We start from the raw sequence: 18,956 nt of genomic DNA on the forward strand, positions 1-18,956 counted from the left end.
TGCTATAGATATGATTCAGTGTGGAGCTGCCTGTAACTGTCTGTACCGTGAGTTGACGACAATAGCTGGGAGAGTGAAACCTATAATCAAATCAGTCATACCTATTATAAAATTGACACGCTGTGCTAACTTCTTGTGAGTAAAAAAAACAGTCGAGTTGGACAATTTCTAGTACAGAAGCTACTGAGATAGTCGCACTGCTGTCTGAAGAAGTAAAGAGACGCATGACGGAGTGATTCATCTGAGAATACAGGACACTTAGAAAAATGACTTTCAGGGTGAACGGGAGAGTTTCTGTTTATTTATTGAGTTCATTAAAGCCAAATTATGAAAAAGTGGCTCAGTGATGCCTGATTGAAAAGTTTTATTTGCATTGTGAGCCAGCTGTAAATAGAAAGCCACTTGAGAAAACTTCATCTTTCTCTAATTCTGCCGTAGTTAGGTCAGACCTTTCCTTTTGATCACTTCATTATTGGTCGGGATAGGAGGCAAGTAAGGATAGATGGATAGATAGATAGATAGATAGATAGATAGATAGATAGATAGATCGATAGATAGGTTTTGATGCCCCTATGATGTTTTAAACTATTTTTTTAACTGACAGAAAGTTGAGTAATTCACTGATGTTGCTGCCTGTGTGCATGCGTGCGTGTTTGAATGCCCCCTCTTTAATCAGCGGCCTGACACGGTGCGAGGGGGACTCGCCTGGTTCCACTTGTTGTTCGGGGGTTAATGGAAAAGATTTCTAAAGATTTATTGAGGGGGCGTTTAATGACCTGATCGGTTTCACCGTGTGAAAACAAATGATGCTGTAAAACCTCGCCGGGATGGAGGAAGAGGAAGGGGGTGGGGGGGCTCACTTTGCCAAAATTAATGACCAAAAAAAGGGAGAATTACTGTTTATGGTTTGTTTTCCTTTTGACACACCTTCTTACACACTGACTTATAGAAAAATGCAAACTTTTTTATCGTCAGCTTCACTTAAAAAAGCAGCGCTGAATGAAGGTAAACATTTAGATTTAGAAACTTGATAAAAGACACTCAACTTAACAGCACACAGACGTTAGGTGGTCTTAGGTTATGTGAGATGACGACTCAGGTCATTTTCACTTGCTGCTCGACTTTCTCTTCTCTTCTTCTGCACTCACTTTACACTTCAGGGCACCTCTCTGTCTCTCTTTACATTCGTTCCTGACTGATTTATTTTTTTAAACACATTTATAATGTGCGTTATTCTGCAGTGGCATCCGTTAAAAATAATAATTTGTAATAAAAAACCAGAGGACATAAATAGAAAAAATAAAAAAAATGTTATGAAAATCAATAATAAAATAGGAAAATATTGACAGCTTAAAAAAAAAAAGAAAAAAGGTGAAAAAGTTCATTTATTTGCTTTCGACAGGTTAATTACAAAATGAATCAATTGTGTAAAATAAAAAGTCATAACTGTGTTGAAAAAAAACTTTAGAATAACTTTAAAGACAGTCGATTAAAGCCAAAATGAAAGAGAGACAGACATCTGAGAGTTAAAGAAAAAATGTGTGACCTGCAGGACACTCGTGATTCCATAAAATGCAAACGGCTTGTGGTGGGATAAAACACAATGGGCGTGTTCCTTAAACCAATAAAACATATAAACCATCTGCAAAAAATAATATCTTCAAGAGCAAAATTAGTCCCCTTTCATTTGCAGACTGTGCTTTGGATTTAGGCTGCTCTTACATCTTTAGTTCCATTCATATATGGCTTGCTGGATAGTATTAAAAACAGTGAGCAGAGTCTTGTTTATTCCTAAGGCAACAATATACAAATTATAGAATGAAAAATGAACTGATTGTGGCTGAAAAGCAGGAAGATGAGCAATGGTATCTTGAAACGAAAATCATCAAATCAAATAATAAGCCAACTTCTTTGCTGAAACCTGGAGAGATCTGAATCAAATTAAAAGGAAATTAGGCCTGCAACCATCAGCTACAGTTGTCTCATTACAGCAGAAAGATAATCCACAAAAGCCTTAAACCATGCACACAGTGAGGGGAGAGGCAGGATTTCACAGTGTAAAAGTTAAACAATGGTAACTATTTGAAGTGGGGGAAAAAAAGAAAAGTACATATTTGAGAATGTGTCTAAGGTATCATAAGATTTAGAATCCGGTTTGAGGTTTTACTAATGTCATGACACATTAGAAATGTATTCCATTAAGCCTTGAGTGGTTTATAAAACACACCAGCCTTATGGAAATTTTTTTTTATCATGTTTGTGTCACATAGTCAGATTACGTGCAGCTGAGCAGAGAGCTGACTTTGTCACTTCTAAGTACACAAGAAAAGTACTTCAGTGGAAGGAAAAAATGGGAAAAATAGATATGTTACATTTCTCCGACATCTAAGGAAATATCATTCAGGCTTAGAATAATATTGAAATCTTGGATTTCCTGACATGTGTAAGGCGATATATTGAGGCTTTATGAGTGTTGTGAGCTGACTTCTGGCTCCTGTTAAAATGAGATATCCCTCAAACCCATTCTGATGCTTGACTTTAAGTGATTTTAAATATGCTCTGTGTCCTGGATTTTCCATATTCAGCACAGGTTGTGTTTGTTTTATTTGTTTTATCACATTCAATCATCTGGAGACATCAATTTCAAGGATATCAAAAGAAAGGAAAAAAATTATAATAAACATATAAAGCTGGACTCTCCACAATTTTTGCAAATCATACCCAGGGATATTCCAGAGTAAACATTTACAGCACTGAGGAGTATTGGCTTAATATTAAAAATCCAATAGTGTGATCATGTGTATGAAACAATGCATTCAAATTTAGCTCAAAGCTGAGAAATTAGAAAAAGATCTCTCTTATTATAAACATTGCAAACCCAGAAATATATGGCACATGTTAGAACCATATTTTACACAAAGGTGAATGAGAAAAGTTTAAAAGTAAAATGCATTATGCAGTGAAGTTAGAGAATTACAGAAAGTTATAGAAGCACCCTTCATTAAAACAAAGCAAATGATGACCAGTTATGAGTACAAGTTCACTTTTGTTAAAAAAAAAAAAAAAAAAGAGGTGAGTAAGGGCTAAAAATAAAAGGAGATGGGCACTGACCAGGTTGAAATGATATCTAATGGTTAGCAGAAGATACCATACAGCATGATTTCAGTGGCCCAGGCTTTAGGACCAGCGGGAAAGAGGGAGAGAAGGGAGAGACTGAGCAGTGCAGACTGGAGGGCAGGCGGGGCATTAGCTCAGTTCAGGCTGATGTCAGGACAATTAGAGGTGCACCACAGCGCATTGTGCACAGCGCCTGTCAGCCTTAATCTCTGCTGCTGTGGCCCGTACCCGCAGCCAGGCCACAGCCCACGGGAAGCGCTAACACTCAGGCCCATATTGCTTTGACAGTTGCGCTCATCTAGAAGTAATGCAAAACGTTATTGTGATGTATACATGGTGACCCTGTACTCTTGTCTCTTACAACAACGAGGCTATGAGTGCGCACAGCCAAGGAGGGCCAGAAGGGAGAAATGACACTCAGGGAAAAGAGTGGGAAAAGAAAGATGGAGGTTACTGAGGGAGGGAGAGAATAAAAGAGAAAAATAGCAGAAGGGAGCTGAAACCTTGGCCTCCCTTTCTGTAGCTCCCCCATCTGATGCCCCCTCCCTCTCCACTTGTTCCAAGTCATTGTTGTTGGTCCTCTACAAATCTTGGTGTTTGTTTTTGAGGGAACTGCTGCGTGTGGTGACAATGTTGGAGGTCTCCTCTGCCTCCTCATCCTCTTTTGCTGCCAGGACATCACTGAAGAAACTGAAGATGGAGTTGAAACTCATCCAGGAAGTCAACTCGTGCCTCTCTGTACCTATATGGAAAAGACACACACACACACATAAAAATGAGTGGGGTTCACAAAATATTTGCAAATTATTAAGCTGCAGGCAAAGAAAGTGCATTGTGAATATTCTACCATAATTAAAAAATGTAGCTCCGCATCTATACATCTAGTGTGGCAACATAAAGGGTGAAAAATAGGTGAAGCCCATCCAATAAAATGCTTGTCTCTTAAGGCTCACCATTTCCACAGTGCATTGCATCCCTCCACGCAAGCCTAAGGCCTTATGCATGAGAGCCAACACAGCCTATGACCTATTAGTCTAGTGGGACAGCCTTCATATGTTACCCAAGCAGATACCTGATAAGCAACACCACTGCACGTCCGTCTTTCCATCTCAGGCCTTCCTACAAAACCATAGTTATGCACAATGGGTGCACTAAGCAAAACCAGTGGAGCGGTAGTCATTCATTCTAAAGGGCTGATTGAGGAAAGGGAAGACAGAAGCTGAGGTAACTAGTGAACATATCAGGTGGTCTGTTGGTGGCGGGGGGAGGCAGTAGTGCTAAGTTTCTCTATGACCTCCTCCAGGTTAGCCAGTTCCCAAGTTAGGGTCACACTGGAGCTTGAAATCTGGTACATGTGCCTCGAGCTTTTAGTTGGATAGGTTGCAAAAACTTAGTGGCTGTTTTCTACTATGCCAGCTAGTGCTACTACAGAACACCTTGGCTTGGCATCAGAGTGTCGATGATGTGGCTGCAGCTGCTGCCGGACCTGTTTCTGCTCCTGCTCGCTAACCATTCAGTGAGAGTGCTAACAGATAATGGCTTCTTTCTGCCCCTGCTGGCTAGCAGCTCAGCTGCTTAGCAACACAACTGTAACTGGACTTGAGAAGGCATATTAAAGTGCCCTCTTGTGCAGAGGGAAAACAGGTTTGCAGTGAGATGATATTAAAAGTTTCATCCTTTGACAGATAGATGTGAAAGAAATATACACGTTTACAGAGAGAGGAATGATCGAATGCAAGCTTGGCAATAATGCATTTTCTTTTAAAAATCTTTATTTGAACACTTAAGTTTTTTTTTAAAGATGTGACCTGCATTTGTTTGTGAAGATAAGAATATTAAAATGTGTCCCAACAATTTTCTTGGGAGGATTAAAGAAGGATGAGCTTAGTATATGAAATATGTTAGATTTGTTTAAAAAACAACAACAGAAAAGGGTTAAAAAAAAACCCTTACCCTTCTAGGATAAGTCAAATCAGTAGTACAGTACAACTACCTCTTTACCCCTGGTCCTGACTTCAGTGCCTTTCTCCTTGTTTCTGCCCTCTTCTCTGTGTATGAGGGATTGGCTATAAAAAGATAGACTAGAAGGCCACAGGGATACAATTAGGAAGCACCTTAAAGGCTCTCTCACCATAGACAGGCCTCTGATGACCATCCCACTGACCCCATGTTTATTAGATTGACCCCTGCCTGGACACATTAATAGAGATGGTGTGCTTGTGCTTGTGTGTGTTTGTGTGTATGATTGTAAGACTGGGTGTGATCCTGGGCTGAGTGGAAGTTTGGTTTACATTGCTGGTGGTGTGTTTTATTTGTGTGTATGTCATATTTGTGTGTAAGAGTATGTAAGGGGGTTCTCGATCACTCTGAGATAAGGGACTGCGCTGCACGATATATGGCAAGCAGACTGCAGTCAGTGCCTTGGGTCAAATTTACTGGCCTGGCAATCATGGGAGTCAATAACCCGGCACTCACAGTGACTCTGCTACCTGTGTAGGGCTCAACATAACACCTATCTCTGGGAAACAAAGACAGAGCCCTCTCACACCTCTAATCTATCATTTATATCCAATTTAAGGTACTGTGATCTTTTTCCACTTCCTACTCCTCCTCCATTTTCCCTGTCTCATTGGCCTCTCGCTCACTAGTGTTTTTACTTGTGTTTTGTCCTTTTTCTTTTTCTCTCCTGCAGGAACGATCAATGCTGCAGTGCTCTCTCGTTCACCCTGAACTGGCGGTGAACTCCTCCGGAACGCCGCCAGCTCTCTCCACCCTATCCCATCGCACTTTGGGGTCACCAGGGGGGCATCTCTGTGCCAATATGCAGATGAGTCTGTGCCCCTCCAATGACTCTGGTGTTAAGCTCCACCCCCTCTATATGGTGGAGGCTTTGAGTTTAAGTCCACTCCCTCCCCAACAACACTCACGCACATAGAGGCATAAACCCACCCTCCCACATGCTTAAATAAGCCTTTAACAGCTTACGTCCACTCTTCCTTTAATAGCCAAGTGTGTCGAACCTAATGGATGTTGTCAAAGCTGAGTTGTGACCACTGATTTAGAGGAGGAACCCCAATGACCAGGCTTCACTAGCCACTAAAGACTTCGGGGGAGAGAGAGAATTACCTCAGCTATGCCACAAATCAAAGTAATATCTTTAAAAGAGGTGGGGATCGATGAGGTGTCATCTGGCTATATGTGTGTAAAGTGAACCCATAAACAGCCAATAAACACTACTTTATTCTCAATTTTAGCCCCTGAATGAAAAAGTTTTTTAAACTGATGAGCATATTTTTTTAATGAGAAATTGATTTTGTGCATATTTAAAAGAAGATATAATAAATGAAGACATGCTTCCATTTTAATCTATTTAATTATAACTTGTATTTTGTATTTTATCGATGAAACTTTGAAAATAAAGTGCCTTGTGTATTTATATGTGTTTTTTGTATTTTTCTACTATGAATCAATTAAGTTGTTTATGCTACTTTTAACATTATTATTGTAATTGCATCAATCTAATGAAGTTTATTATAAATGCAATAATGTCCTCATTTATTGTAAATGCAATAATGATTATGTTACTATGAGCTCCTTAACACTGGGTATTGTCATGGGAAATACAGAGAAAAATTGTCTTTACTCTCACGTGTTTATAATTAGTATTGGGCGATGGCGAGCTTAACAGAGACTATTATTGCAAGTGGAGAGATGACGGCTGCAACCTTCAGGCAAGGCAACACACAATTACACACATATGGAGTTCTGTGATGATGTTTCACTGTGATGCAGGTAAGAGCAGGTATAGAAAAAAGTTCTGTGGTGAAAGCTCCTCTTTGGTGCTCTCTGCTCAGGTTATGGCAGATGTTTCAGTTTGGTACCTAACTCGTGCCCTGTGTTTGACCATCCTGTGTGTGTCGTTGCCTGAAACCAGTGAGGCTGCCTCATTATGTGACAGGCAGAGAGTATTTGATCCTGGATATTTAGCCTCCTCCTCTCTGTCACAGCCACTGGAGCCCTCTCAAGGTAATTGACTGATGGTTTGATCTCCTCTCTGACTCTACTCTGGTACAAGATGCCAACAAACAACACACACACACACACACACACACACACACACACACACACACACACACACACACACACACACACACACACACACACACACACACACACACACACACACACACACACACACACACACAAAGATTTTTCACTTGCAAGCGTCTATTCATGGATGGCAGACACTCACACATACTTTCACTCACACATGTAGCACATACCCGCTGTAGCCTCCCCCAAAACACCAAACAATCCAACACGCACCCCCACTCACACACACATCCAAACACACAGTTGTTATCATTTGTGTGCAGTGAGGTAAGGGAACAGAGGAGGAGAGTTTTGAGCTGTTAAAAAGGAAACAAGGAAACTCCTCCATAGCTATGGGCCATGCTTTCTTCCCTCAGCACCAAACGCTGCATGCTGTTACAAATGGTAATCGGCTCTGATTGTCACAAATTTCAAAACAAACGCTAGGTGACTGAAAAGCCAAAGTGACGCCCCGAGTGATACTCCAACAGAAAGCCCGAATCAAAGCATGCCGACTATAATTAGGTTCCATCTGGGCTACATTATTTAAAGCCGCACCAGTTAATTGCTTGTGTACAAATGGCCTATTTTATTTGAATCAAACTCTTTTTTTGTGATTCGTAATTACATTGATGTGAAGGGGGCCATATCTCTTTACTTCATTTATAATATAAATACATATTCAAGTTATTAAGAGGACTTTGAGGCAAGGGAAATGTAAAGTGATGATACTTTTCTTTGTGTGAATTGAATTTCTTTAAACAATTATGAGTGCTTAATCAAATATATTGACATTTGGGTTAAACATTTAATGAGCTTCAATTAAAAAAGGAGATGAACAATGATATAATCAAGAAGTGGAAATTACAAAAAGCTAACAAGACTGATACCCATGATATTGCATGCAGAAGCAAACATTTTCTCATTTCCTCTTGTCAAAGTTTTCATCAAAAATCTAACACAAACAGTGTATTTTCATATCGATTTCCTATCAATAGTAACCCAAGCTTTTGTTTTATCTAGATGTGAGGCAGAGGAGCATGTTGTGGTGTGGGCCCTGGCTGGCTGTAACCTTAGCTGGGTGGCTGTTTGTGGAAACTATCTGTTGCATGGATCAGCGGTGGGGAATCGCTATCTGTATCCTGGTTGTCAGACGATCGGATTTCCGTCCCTGACGCTCTCTGATATTAGATGATCTTCCTTGGTGTGTGCAAGAGTATGTGCACAGTGTGCATGCGGATAATGAGTGCGTGCGTGAGCACAGTCAGTTATGCATGTTGTCATCTTGCTTGCTGACATGAGTAAAGGTCAAGAATGTCTTTTTGCCCCACGTGGCTGTCTGTCGTAGGGGGAAGGCCATGTTGCCACTGGCGATGAGGTCAAAGAAAACCCAGGCAGGTGACAGCCGGTCAGCCACACTGCCAGAGCAACTCTGTCCTCTGTAGCAAAACATGGAGATGTTGTCCTCAGTCAAAAAGCTAATTAAATCTAAATTTATCCCCTCCCCACCACCACTCAATTTCCACCCGCGGTGAAGACATCCACATCAAACCCACAGACACTGTAACACAGGTATAATCAGACTTTTTTTCCTTTTTGCTGTGCTGCAGTCTTCTTTTAATAAAATCAACATGGTACTAAGCTTCCACACATCTACATGACCAGGACAGACACATGCATCAAACAAGAAAAAAATAAAACAGAAAAACTACTCAAAACATAGCTCATTTCATCAAACCACTAATACCACTGCTACTTCTTGAATGCAATTCATTTTTAATGCTCGTCGGTAAGTGGGGTCTGCCCCCCCTTCTCCTACTGCATTTAATTACTTTGCTTATTATTGTGTGTTGTTGTTAGACAAAAACAAGGCAGAACTCATTACACATCCAGAGATGAGGAACCTGAATCACTAGCTACAGGGGCCGCTGAGGGGGCTGTATTTACTTAGAATAAAATACAAACAGAAGAGAGATGCAGGGAAACAAAATCGAGTGAAAGTCCAGAGAGGGGAGAATATCACAGTAACTTGTTGAAATCATCCAATCTATGCTACTTTAAATTCCATATAATATTTCCAGGCAGAGTAAAACTTGTGACAACTAGCACTCAACACAAAATAGTATGCAGTATTCTAGTTTACTTCCTCCTTCAGCTCCCTACCTTCATCTATCCTTCCCCACTTGCCACCTCCCTACCCAGACACTGAGACTGCACTGAGTGCTTTTTTATTTTAACATGAATGAGTGGCTTTGGCCGTCATAAAGGACCCTCACTTTTATAGACTCAGAGCAGAGTATTTACAAGATAACCCCGGTCCAAGGACAGCGCAAGCTGTTTGATACCAGTGTCAGACTCCTCTCTCCTCTTCAGTAAAAATCGAAAGCCCAAATATGCCCTCGCCTATGACAGCTCTCAATGTCAGTTGTTTTACTCTGCTCTACTGAAATGGAATGAGACATTTTGGAATAAGAGGAGAGGCACCTGTGTGAGGCATTTTAACAAAGGTGTAAGTTGAACCTTTTCTCAGTTTCTCCAATATGTACTGTATATGTATATAAAGCCAAAAAAACAAGTTGATAAGAATTTGTCTCAATGTTAATGGGATTGACACACAGCAGGACATCGGGTACACATACACTTATACCTCCTATATAATAACCATTGAGGTGTACAATAAAATGAGAGACAATTTAAATCAACTGGAAGTAGAATACATTTGTTTTAATTAAACTGTTCACATTTTATTTTCCTTCTATCCATAGAAAAGGACACTCTGTTATCCTGTTTAATTAGGAAGCCATTTTGATTAAAACATAAATAAATCAGATTACAATTTTAGACATGGCTATATTGAGTTGACAAAACTTTTTTTAAAAAGTGAATTGGTCAAAAGGGAGAATGTAAGTGTGCTCAGAATAACTTAATTATTTGACTACACCAGGAAACTCAAAATTGTGAGAATGTCTTTTTAGAAGAAAAAAATCATGAAGTTTGGAAAACAAAACATGGACACTTCAATTACCAGATGCAACACATAACAAAAAAAAAATGCTGTTCCTTTCTTTATTAAACCATTCTCATTTTGCCTCTAGTGACAGATCTGTGCTCCATCATTATGGGGAGCAAATGTTCACTACTGCATGGCCAAGGTTCACTGATAGTTGTTGTTATATATACATACAGATTGTCTATACGTATATGTGTTGATTCAGTGTTCATATGTAGCAGATAGATACATAAAAAGAAAGATATTGAGTGATTGAGTATGCGTACACATGTATGTATATGGAGGGGTCTTGTTGGGAGTGCCACCCAGACATTAGCACTGTAAACAGTGCAGGCCTCCTTCCCTGTCTAGGCCCTTTGTTCCCTCTGCACCACCATTGGTTGGGACATAAATGGCAAACACTCGGGGGCTGCTAGCTCGCCTGACACGGTTTTGTTTTTGGCCTATTGAGGGGCAATGGAGAGCTTCTGTTTCTATGCCCAGGCACAATGTGTCTCAAAAGCAGCATGGCTGAAAAGGGAGGCCCACACAAAGATTGTCCATTAGTGGAGGCACTGCATGCATGCGTATACGTGCACTCACATAGGCACAAGTGCACACACATACACTGAAACACACACATCATGATGCCTGGGTAAGGGTCAGGACAGACAACCTTGCCAAAGACACTGGTGGAGATCGAGCATGCGCACACGTTAACACATGCATACACACACTCACATACACACAAGCACAGAGTCTGTATAACCAAATCCAAGCCAAAGTGCACACTCGCTACACCACTTCACCATACTACACTCACTCCTTACTCGCATAAACACACAACCTCTGCTCCACTTCAACACAATGAGGTCTGAAACACACACATGCACACACGAACACACACACGCACGAGCTCATGCACCTCCCTAGCACCTTCAGGACAATACCAGGCATAGAAAAACACACACTCACACACACACGCACACTTCTACAATATCAGACATGCACACATCACAAAAGAGGTGGAGGAGGAGGAGAGGGGTAAGAGAGGCCCCCTTGCACCTGTAAGAAAGACAGGCCACATTCAGAATCAATGGTCACAGAATAGACAGCCTTGAGTGTGAGAACCCCCACCCACATAAGGCCATGGTGAACACACACACCTTACAAAAATCCTTCACTAACCAGGTTGAGTTAGTTCTATAGGAGAATGGAGCACAGCCATTAACACTACTGGCACAAGTATTGTGAAATGCAAGGTACAACTGCAAAGTACTTAAAGCATTTATACACTGGCAGAACAGTGAGGCCAGTGTATAGTACATGGCAAGCATGTTCTTTAAATGATTTCCCCCTTTTTTGCTTTACATTCCACCAAATAAATCTGTGTCCTCTGACTGTAACTGTTTATACTGCCCTTGCCTTCCTTTGTTACATGTTCTTGCAATGCTAGTGCTTGTGTTTGGTGGTAAAAAGCATGAAGCGGATTGACAGCTGTATTCATGACCAGCTCTTCACTCAAAGATCTCTTTAGCACTACATGTTAAGTGATGATTTGTCACCTGTGTCAATCTCCAACAATGTTGGGAAAACACGTCTAAGTTAGCACAAAGCAGTTGCCCACGTACCTATTTGCACTCTGACTGTAACAATCTGAAAGAGTATTCCATGTACATACATACACAGATTTGTGGGTTTCTTGGGTTAGAAGGCATATTGAGTAACAGAGAGCTTGCTAACCTAACACATTTCTGCAGGGGCAAACCAGCAACAATTACAATACCACTCAATTATCCAGCACTTCTAACTGCCTAGTATCTCCCAAGTGCAAAGGGCACACACACATACAAAAAGACAATACAAATACACACTTGATAGATATAAAACCATATTCATGTGGTTCACACAACAGTTTTCATAATAGCTGAAGAGTTATTCAGTGTTCACATTTGTACACACATAGAATTGAATAGGCACAGAATTGGCTTAGACAAGGAAACCAATACAGTGAGAGAAAAGAAATATGGGCTCTGAATGATATTTTCTGGCCACGGCAGTACATACACTGGAACATGTGATACACTAAATTGTAAGATTTCTACACAGTTTTGGACTAAGAGCGTAATGTGATGAAAATTCAACATATAAATCCACCAACAGAGCACTCAGGTGTCTTTTTTTCTCAAACAGACACATATACACACACCTGCTATGCATGTATAGAGCTACTTGTCACATGACCTTGTGATCCCATGCATTGTAACACATACAGAGAGGGGGAGATAGCAGAGGAGAGAAGAGGAGAGGAGAGGCGAAAGAGGAGATGGGAGGGGAGGAAAGGAGAGCGGAGTAGAGTAGAGTGGAGGGAGGAGAGGAGAGGAGAGGAGAGGAGAGGAGAGGAGAGGAGAGGAGAGGAGAGGAGAGGAGAAGAGAGGTCAGGTGGGGGAGGAACAGGGCACGGGTGGAGATAGCAGAGAGTGGGTGTAGAGGGCGGGGCAGGTCTGAAATAGATCACTTAAGGGAACAAAGTGTAATTAATGGGTCGCCACAGATAAGAGGGCTCTGGCCCTATCTGGGAATGTGCTAATGGAGTTGACACACACTCAACAAGATCAGTGGACAACCGCTCTTTATGGGACGTGCATGTGTGTACGCGCCTGCATGGGCGGGTGTGTGTTTTAAGGACACACACTAGATAAATAGTGGGAGGAGACGACTTCTAAGGTGACAGGTTAACATGGTTTCCTCCATGACGAAGATCTGCCATCCCTGCAATCAGAGAAACCCAAAAGGAAACACACACACATAAGGTTTCTCCTGCTACACTCAAACATAACACACAACATATACTGTACGCGAGTCAGCCTTCCTAGCTCACGTAGATGTCGAGCCTCAAATCAAAACATGAATGATGTTATTACTCTTGGCGAGCCGGCACACCTTCAGTTGCAGGGATGTGGTTGTTTACGGAGAGATGGAGGAGGAGGAAGCCGCATGGTCAAGAGAGGGTCAAACCTGAAGTGTTCTAAGAGAAGCAAACTGACACAAACCTCTCCTCAAACTTCCTGCCTGCGTGTGTCCCTGCGTCAGGGGAACCCGGCTGGAGCCAAGAGGCCTGTGCAAGATATGTGTGTGTGTGCATGTGTGGTGGTTAAATCTCTTGGGTTTGGAGCCTGGCCTGGGAGGTTGGGGGAGGGTCTGCAGGCGCCCACGTGCGCTGGGACAGTGAGATGGTCTGTGATAGACAAGGCAAGACAAGGAGGATTTCCCCTGTTTGTCTGAGAGAGCGGAGCAGCCGCGTCACACACAGACAGAGGGAGAAGTCTGTCTCCGGGATGGATTTTGTGTGTGTGTGTGTGTGTGTGTGTGTGTGTGACATGAGGAGAGAAGGTCAGGCATCTGGTTGATTTTGTGTGTAGGTGTGTGTGCGTGCCTCTCTCAGGGTCACAGACCCTGGGGCCATCTACTTCAGTCTGCTTTAGTCAGACAAGCCAAGGCCACATTAACACACTACATGACTTAATAATATAGAGACCCCTGGCTTGGTGCTGCAAATACAAGGCTCAGACAGGTGAATAATCAAAAAAACCAAACACATATCTTACATCTTTATGGAAATTAACTATTTAATATCATTACAGTCACCTTGACAAGTCAATAAATATAAAATGAAATAAATGTAACAGTCCTTAAACACAAGGGCATGACCTCGACAATAGCAAGCTGTGCACTGTGCTCTGGGTGAATCTTAAATCTTACATTGTGTTGTTATGTGTGTCCACAGCAGCCTGAAAAGTATGTTTTTTTTTGTGGGGTTGTGTGTGTGTGTGTGTGTGTGTGCGTGCACGTATGATGTAGCATCAGGGGGTTCAACGGGGAGGGACGAGATTCCGAAGTGTCAGGACAGGGGGGATAACAGCTTCAAAGACTCAACATCAACCCCCCTCTCTCTCTCTTTCTCTCTCTCACACTCACTCACACACACACACACACACACACACACACACACACACACACACACAAACACACACAAACACACACTGACGGACAGTCCATTGCTCCCAGCATATCTCTACTTTGTCCTTGGACTGTCTGAATACCACTGGAGGCGAGCATGATTTGAGAGAGCAAGTGGGAACAAGAGAGAGGGAGACATAGAGAGGGGAAGAAAGAGGAAAATGATAGAGGGAAGGAGAGGGAGAGAAAAGAGGCGCCCCTCAATGACATCTAAAGAGATAACTCACTCTCCAGAGCTTCTTTTCTCTTGCTATCACTTTCCCAGGCAGCACTCCTTCCACATAAGGCCTCAAGTGTGAGTGTGTGAGTTTTACTTTGTGTGTGTAAATGCGTGTGTATGAGTGACAGAAGTGTACGTGGGAATACAGCGTACGCGAAGGTGAAAAAGGCGAAATATTTTTGAATCTCAATGAGTAGATCTAAAGAGCTATCAAGCCCAATGATGTGCATACTGAATATAACATATTGTATATGTTTGCTAGAGAAGGGAATCTTCTATTTGCTCACACTTCATGATGGGTTGTATGGGATTATGGATAAAATTACAATACGCACACTGGAGATACATGAAAGCTGGTTTGCATATTTGTCAGCATGTAAAGTTTAATTGTATACAAGATAAAGCTGAAAGTTGATAATGCAAAATGACTGAATGCCAAATATATATATTCATGTCAGAATAATTTTGCTGTGAATCTGCACTCAGACGGCTGCTCAAGAAACGATGTACAGAACACAACACAAACAACAGCTGGCTTGTCCCTTGATTGAAAGTTAACTTTGGGAAAACCAAGCGTCGGGCCACCGGTGGGTCACAACAATGTTGAAAACACCCAAACAAAACAGCAGGAAAACACAAAGTGGTCTGTCGCTGCCACTGTTGTTGGAAATACTCCCCTTTGTAAGCACAGACAACTGTGGGGAAAAGTTAACCTTTTGATAAGCTGCTTCGAGCCCCAGCTGTATGCATTTTTCATCGAAATGTGTGAGTCAGAAAGAGAATAATTATCTCCTCTCGCTTTGTGGATAGGCGAGGGGTTGCAGTCTGGTCTTCATAAATGAACTAAGAACTGAAATGAAGCAACACTGATGAACAGAGCAAGAGAGGGAGAGAGAGAGAGAGAGAGAGAGAGAGAGAGAGAAAGAGAGAAAGAGAGAGAGAGAAACTGAGCAATGCTAATTCATAACCCAATAATGAAGGAAATGTACACAGTTAAACTTTCCTGGTTAAGCACAATGGCAAAGACACTAAGAAGCACAGGCGCGTTAGAATTGCTAGACACATTAAGATGTTCCTTTCACTTAATCCTGCAAAAGAATCTTCACCCTACAAAAGTTTTACTCCAAATAAAGCAGTGCAATCAAAGTGTCTTCTCAGGTGGCTCCTGCATCGTCATCTGGCAATAAAAGTTGGCATTGTAAACAATTGTCTTGGCCAACCAAATGCATTCAACCGCATATTCCAGGTGGTGTGTACCATGAAGCATTGTGCAAATTTTATTTTTTGTTTACCTTGCAAGTAATGAGATACCGCAGCACATTATTGTTGCTGTGATATAGTTCAAAAGTTTAAAAATGTTCTGCCTCAAAGGACTATAAACTGCTGTGCAGTGTCATTATACCTGTAGCAATGCACCCAGACCGATGGAGGCCCTGAGTTTGGCTGATGCAGTGTTATTATTGGTCTGAACATGGCCCAACAGTCCTTGCTTTGGAAGACTGTCCTAATCAGTACAAGCACAAACATGCATACACAAACACACACAAACACACATACATAGACACACAAGTTGAGCACTGCCTGCCAAAGTGGCCACGATCACCTCTAGAGGGGACACTATCTACACCACCCTGGCACAGACACACACGCACAAGCACACACACACACACACAAACAGAAAAAACACAGAGCACCCACCCCAACAGAGCTTAAGACCTTTATCTGACAGCATCAGCTAACACCAGATACACACACAGTCCTGCCCTGACCTTGCAGGACTTCAAGATTAATCAAAATTGTAGCTGGGATCAGAGGTGTGGGTACAACAGGCAGAGAGACTCATTCATTTTGTGCATGCGTGTCGTTCTGTATTTGTGTGTGTATGTGTGTGTTGGGGTGGATGAGACGAGAGTCACATATTGAGGGAGGGGAGGTCAGGGGAGGCACTCACCCTCTCAATCCTCCGCTATTGACTTGTGAGAAGAGGAACGGTGCCGAGTGGTCAAAAGCAAATAGAATAAACTGATCAATAACCTTGCACTTGTCAGGAGGGACGAAGGCACCTTTAAAAAAAAAAAAAAAAAGGAGCCCAACTTCAACTATGCGGGAGCGAAACATTGATCAAATCATGCAATGCCAGGCCCGCTCAACATGTTTTGTCCTTCATCCGTGACACATGTGGAACGCTACTTCTCAATGACACTGTGGGAGAGGAAGCAGTAAGAGGAGGTGTCATGGCATTCCAACAATAACCAAGTACACCAAGAACATACAGTATAGTAGACATACTGGGAGAACATGGCTGAATTAAACATAAAGTAATCAACAATTTAGGAATGTGATCAAGGGCATGTTGGAGGTGGATGGTCGTTGAGGTAGGTGATGGAGGAAAGGCAAAAAAGAGAGGAAAGATGTAAAAAGCAGGATTGAGGGGCTGGGGGGCTGGGAGAATGAAGAAGGAAAGGAGAACGAGTGAGAGCGGCAGAAGCAGAAGTGCGGGAAGGAAGAGAGGAAAGGAGAAAAACTACCCTCTGTCATAATTTAAACGATCCGTAGTCTCCCAGTGCTCTGTTTACAATGTATAATTTATGCCTTGCAGTTCAAACACAGCTTTATCTGCACTCAGCTGCTAAGTGATATGATTTCACTTTTTATAGCAGCACCCCCCCCACCACACTCATCCAATCCACCACTACCCCCAGTCCCTCTGTAATGCAGGCTGGTGTGATTCTGCACGCCTCATGCACTGACTTTCAACTGTACACCCCCCTGAGGGCTAAAGTAGCATATTAAACCCCTCCCTAACCCCATCCTCTTCCCTCCCTTAAGCAAAACCGCAGTCCTAGACACATACTTAAGCACATGCGTTTTTGCGTGCGCAAGCTCACACCCATTGACATGCTCACCCTATATGCTGCAAAAAAGAGGGCTGCCTCATATTTTACAGCCATTAAAGTTTCTTTCTGTATTTATTGCTATGTTGGTGCACAGTAATGTCCCATTTCACAGCAGCACACTCTGACCTCTGATCAGAGCCTCTCTGATGACCCCATGGCTCTGACTGAGTTGCACTAATACACTACTTAGGTTACTCTCGTTTAATGATACTTTTCATCTCCCCCCCACCCCTCCACAGACACCACCACCACACAGACACACACACTTCGCACACCCTTTCTCATTCAAGGGAATGGGAAGGTGTATTAAAACCTTTGACTGGTACTGTATGCACATATTTAACATCATGCAGGGGGGCATTTGATTAATGCTTCTTGTCCTAAAACAGAGTGATTGTGAAGGGTTACGCCATATGATAAAAGTGAAATTGGTTTCCACAGTGTTCACCATGGTGTTCAGTGCAATGATGGCATCAATATTCATCCAATGAAGGCATCAATTGCAGTGCTATGTGGAAATTGCAGATGAATTAAGTGTTTTGGTGTGCATCAATATTAAAATTCAATTTTGTGTATTTAGTAGTAATTGGTAATTTTGGTGAGTTATCATAGAGCGCGTCATGTATTTTAATATTTGAGAACAACTGTTGTACAAATGCAACTCTGAGATGACGGTGTAGATCAAAGTTTCAAAGTATATCAAAAACCCTTTCTTCAGTCATGTATGATGGTATGATTTAGTACTGTCAAACATGCTTACTGAATCAAACTATGAACTCTGGTCTGTCCTCATTAAACAATTATGTTACAGATCAATTTATCTAACTTCAGCAAATAATTACCCCTCTGCTTTTCTTGTTCTCTGAACCCTTCTCCTCTGCTTTCCTACCATTTCATCTATTTATCATACTTTCCCTTTCCTCCAGCATCCCTCATTTTACTTATTCTCTGCCATCTCCTCTCGTCTTCTTTCTGAGCTATCTGCCTACATAGTGTTTGTGCTAGCAGAAAATTCCCACTTTGTCTCTGGGGGGAACTGCGTTTTTCACTGCTTCGCTCATCTCTCGTTCTTCTCTTGTATGTTTTCTATGCTGGCAAAGCTTCCTCTTCCTGCATGCAGCAGGGAGTGTGCTCCGTCTGTAGGGTCCCATAAGGGACCCTACAGTGTGATGTTACAATCTCCCATCTAGTGGGATCCTCTCTCTATCTTTCTCTCTCTCTGGCTGCTCTTTTCTCTTTTTCTCTACACAACGTTCATGCCCTTATTTTCTTTCTGTCTCTGTCTGCTTTATCCTCTTCTCCTTCACATACTTTCTTAATATGTTTATCTGACTCTTACCCTTCTGACACTTTCCACATAACATGAACACTCGCTCACTTTCTCTCTCTCTACCCCTAATGACACTCTCACACTTAAATTACTCCTTCCTGTTTACTTTTCTGTATTTTTTCTGGCATTGGGTAATCTAGTCTCTCTTATTTTCCACCTTCTAGCCTCCAATATTTTCTAGAGCCTTCTTTAAAACACAACACTCTTGTGGGCCTTTTTGCTTCTAATGGAAATGTGTGTGAAGACAGGAACTCCGTAAAATCTCAAAATTCAAAATTGCAGAAACTTCAG

At 41.9% G+C, this 18,956-nt stretch overlaps 1 protein-coding gene across 1 annotated transcript in view; it reads right to left on the reverse strand.

Annotated features, from left to right (window-relative positions):
* Nucleotides 1-1,667: 1,667 nt before the first annotated feature.
* fam172a (family with sequence similarity 172 member A) overlaps nt 1,668-18,956 on the reverse strand; it is a 149,733-nt gene continuing 132,444 nt past the window's right edge. Inside the window, exon 11 of the mRNA XM_053326109.1 lies at nt 1,668-3,859. Within this exon, the coding sequence (XP_053182084.1) occupies nt 3,699-3,859 (161 nt within the window). The 3' untranslated portion in view covers nt 1,668-3,698. The remainder of the gene's footprint in view (nt 3,860-18,956) is intronic.

The sequence above is a fragment of the Scomber japonicus genome, chromosome 9 (genome assembly GCF_027409825.1).
Source record: "Scomber japonicus isolate fScoJap1 chromosome 9, fScoJap1.pri, whole genome shotgun sequence".
NCBI lineage: Eukaryota > Metazoa > Chordata > Actinopteri > Scombriformes > Scombridae > Scomber > Scomber japonicus.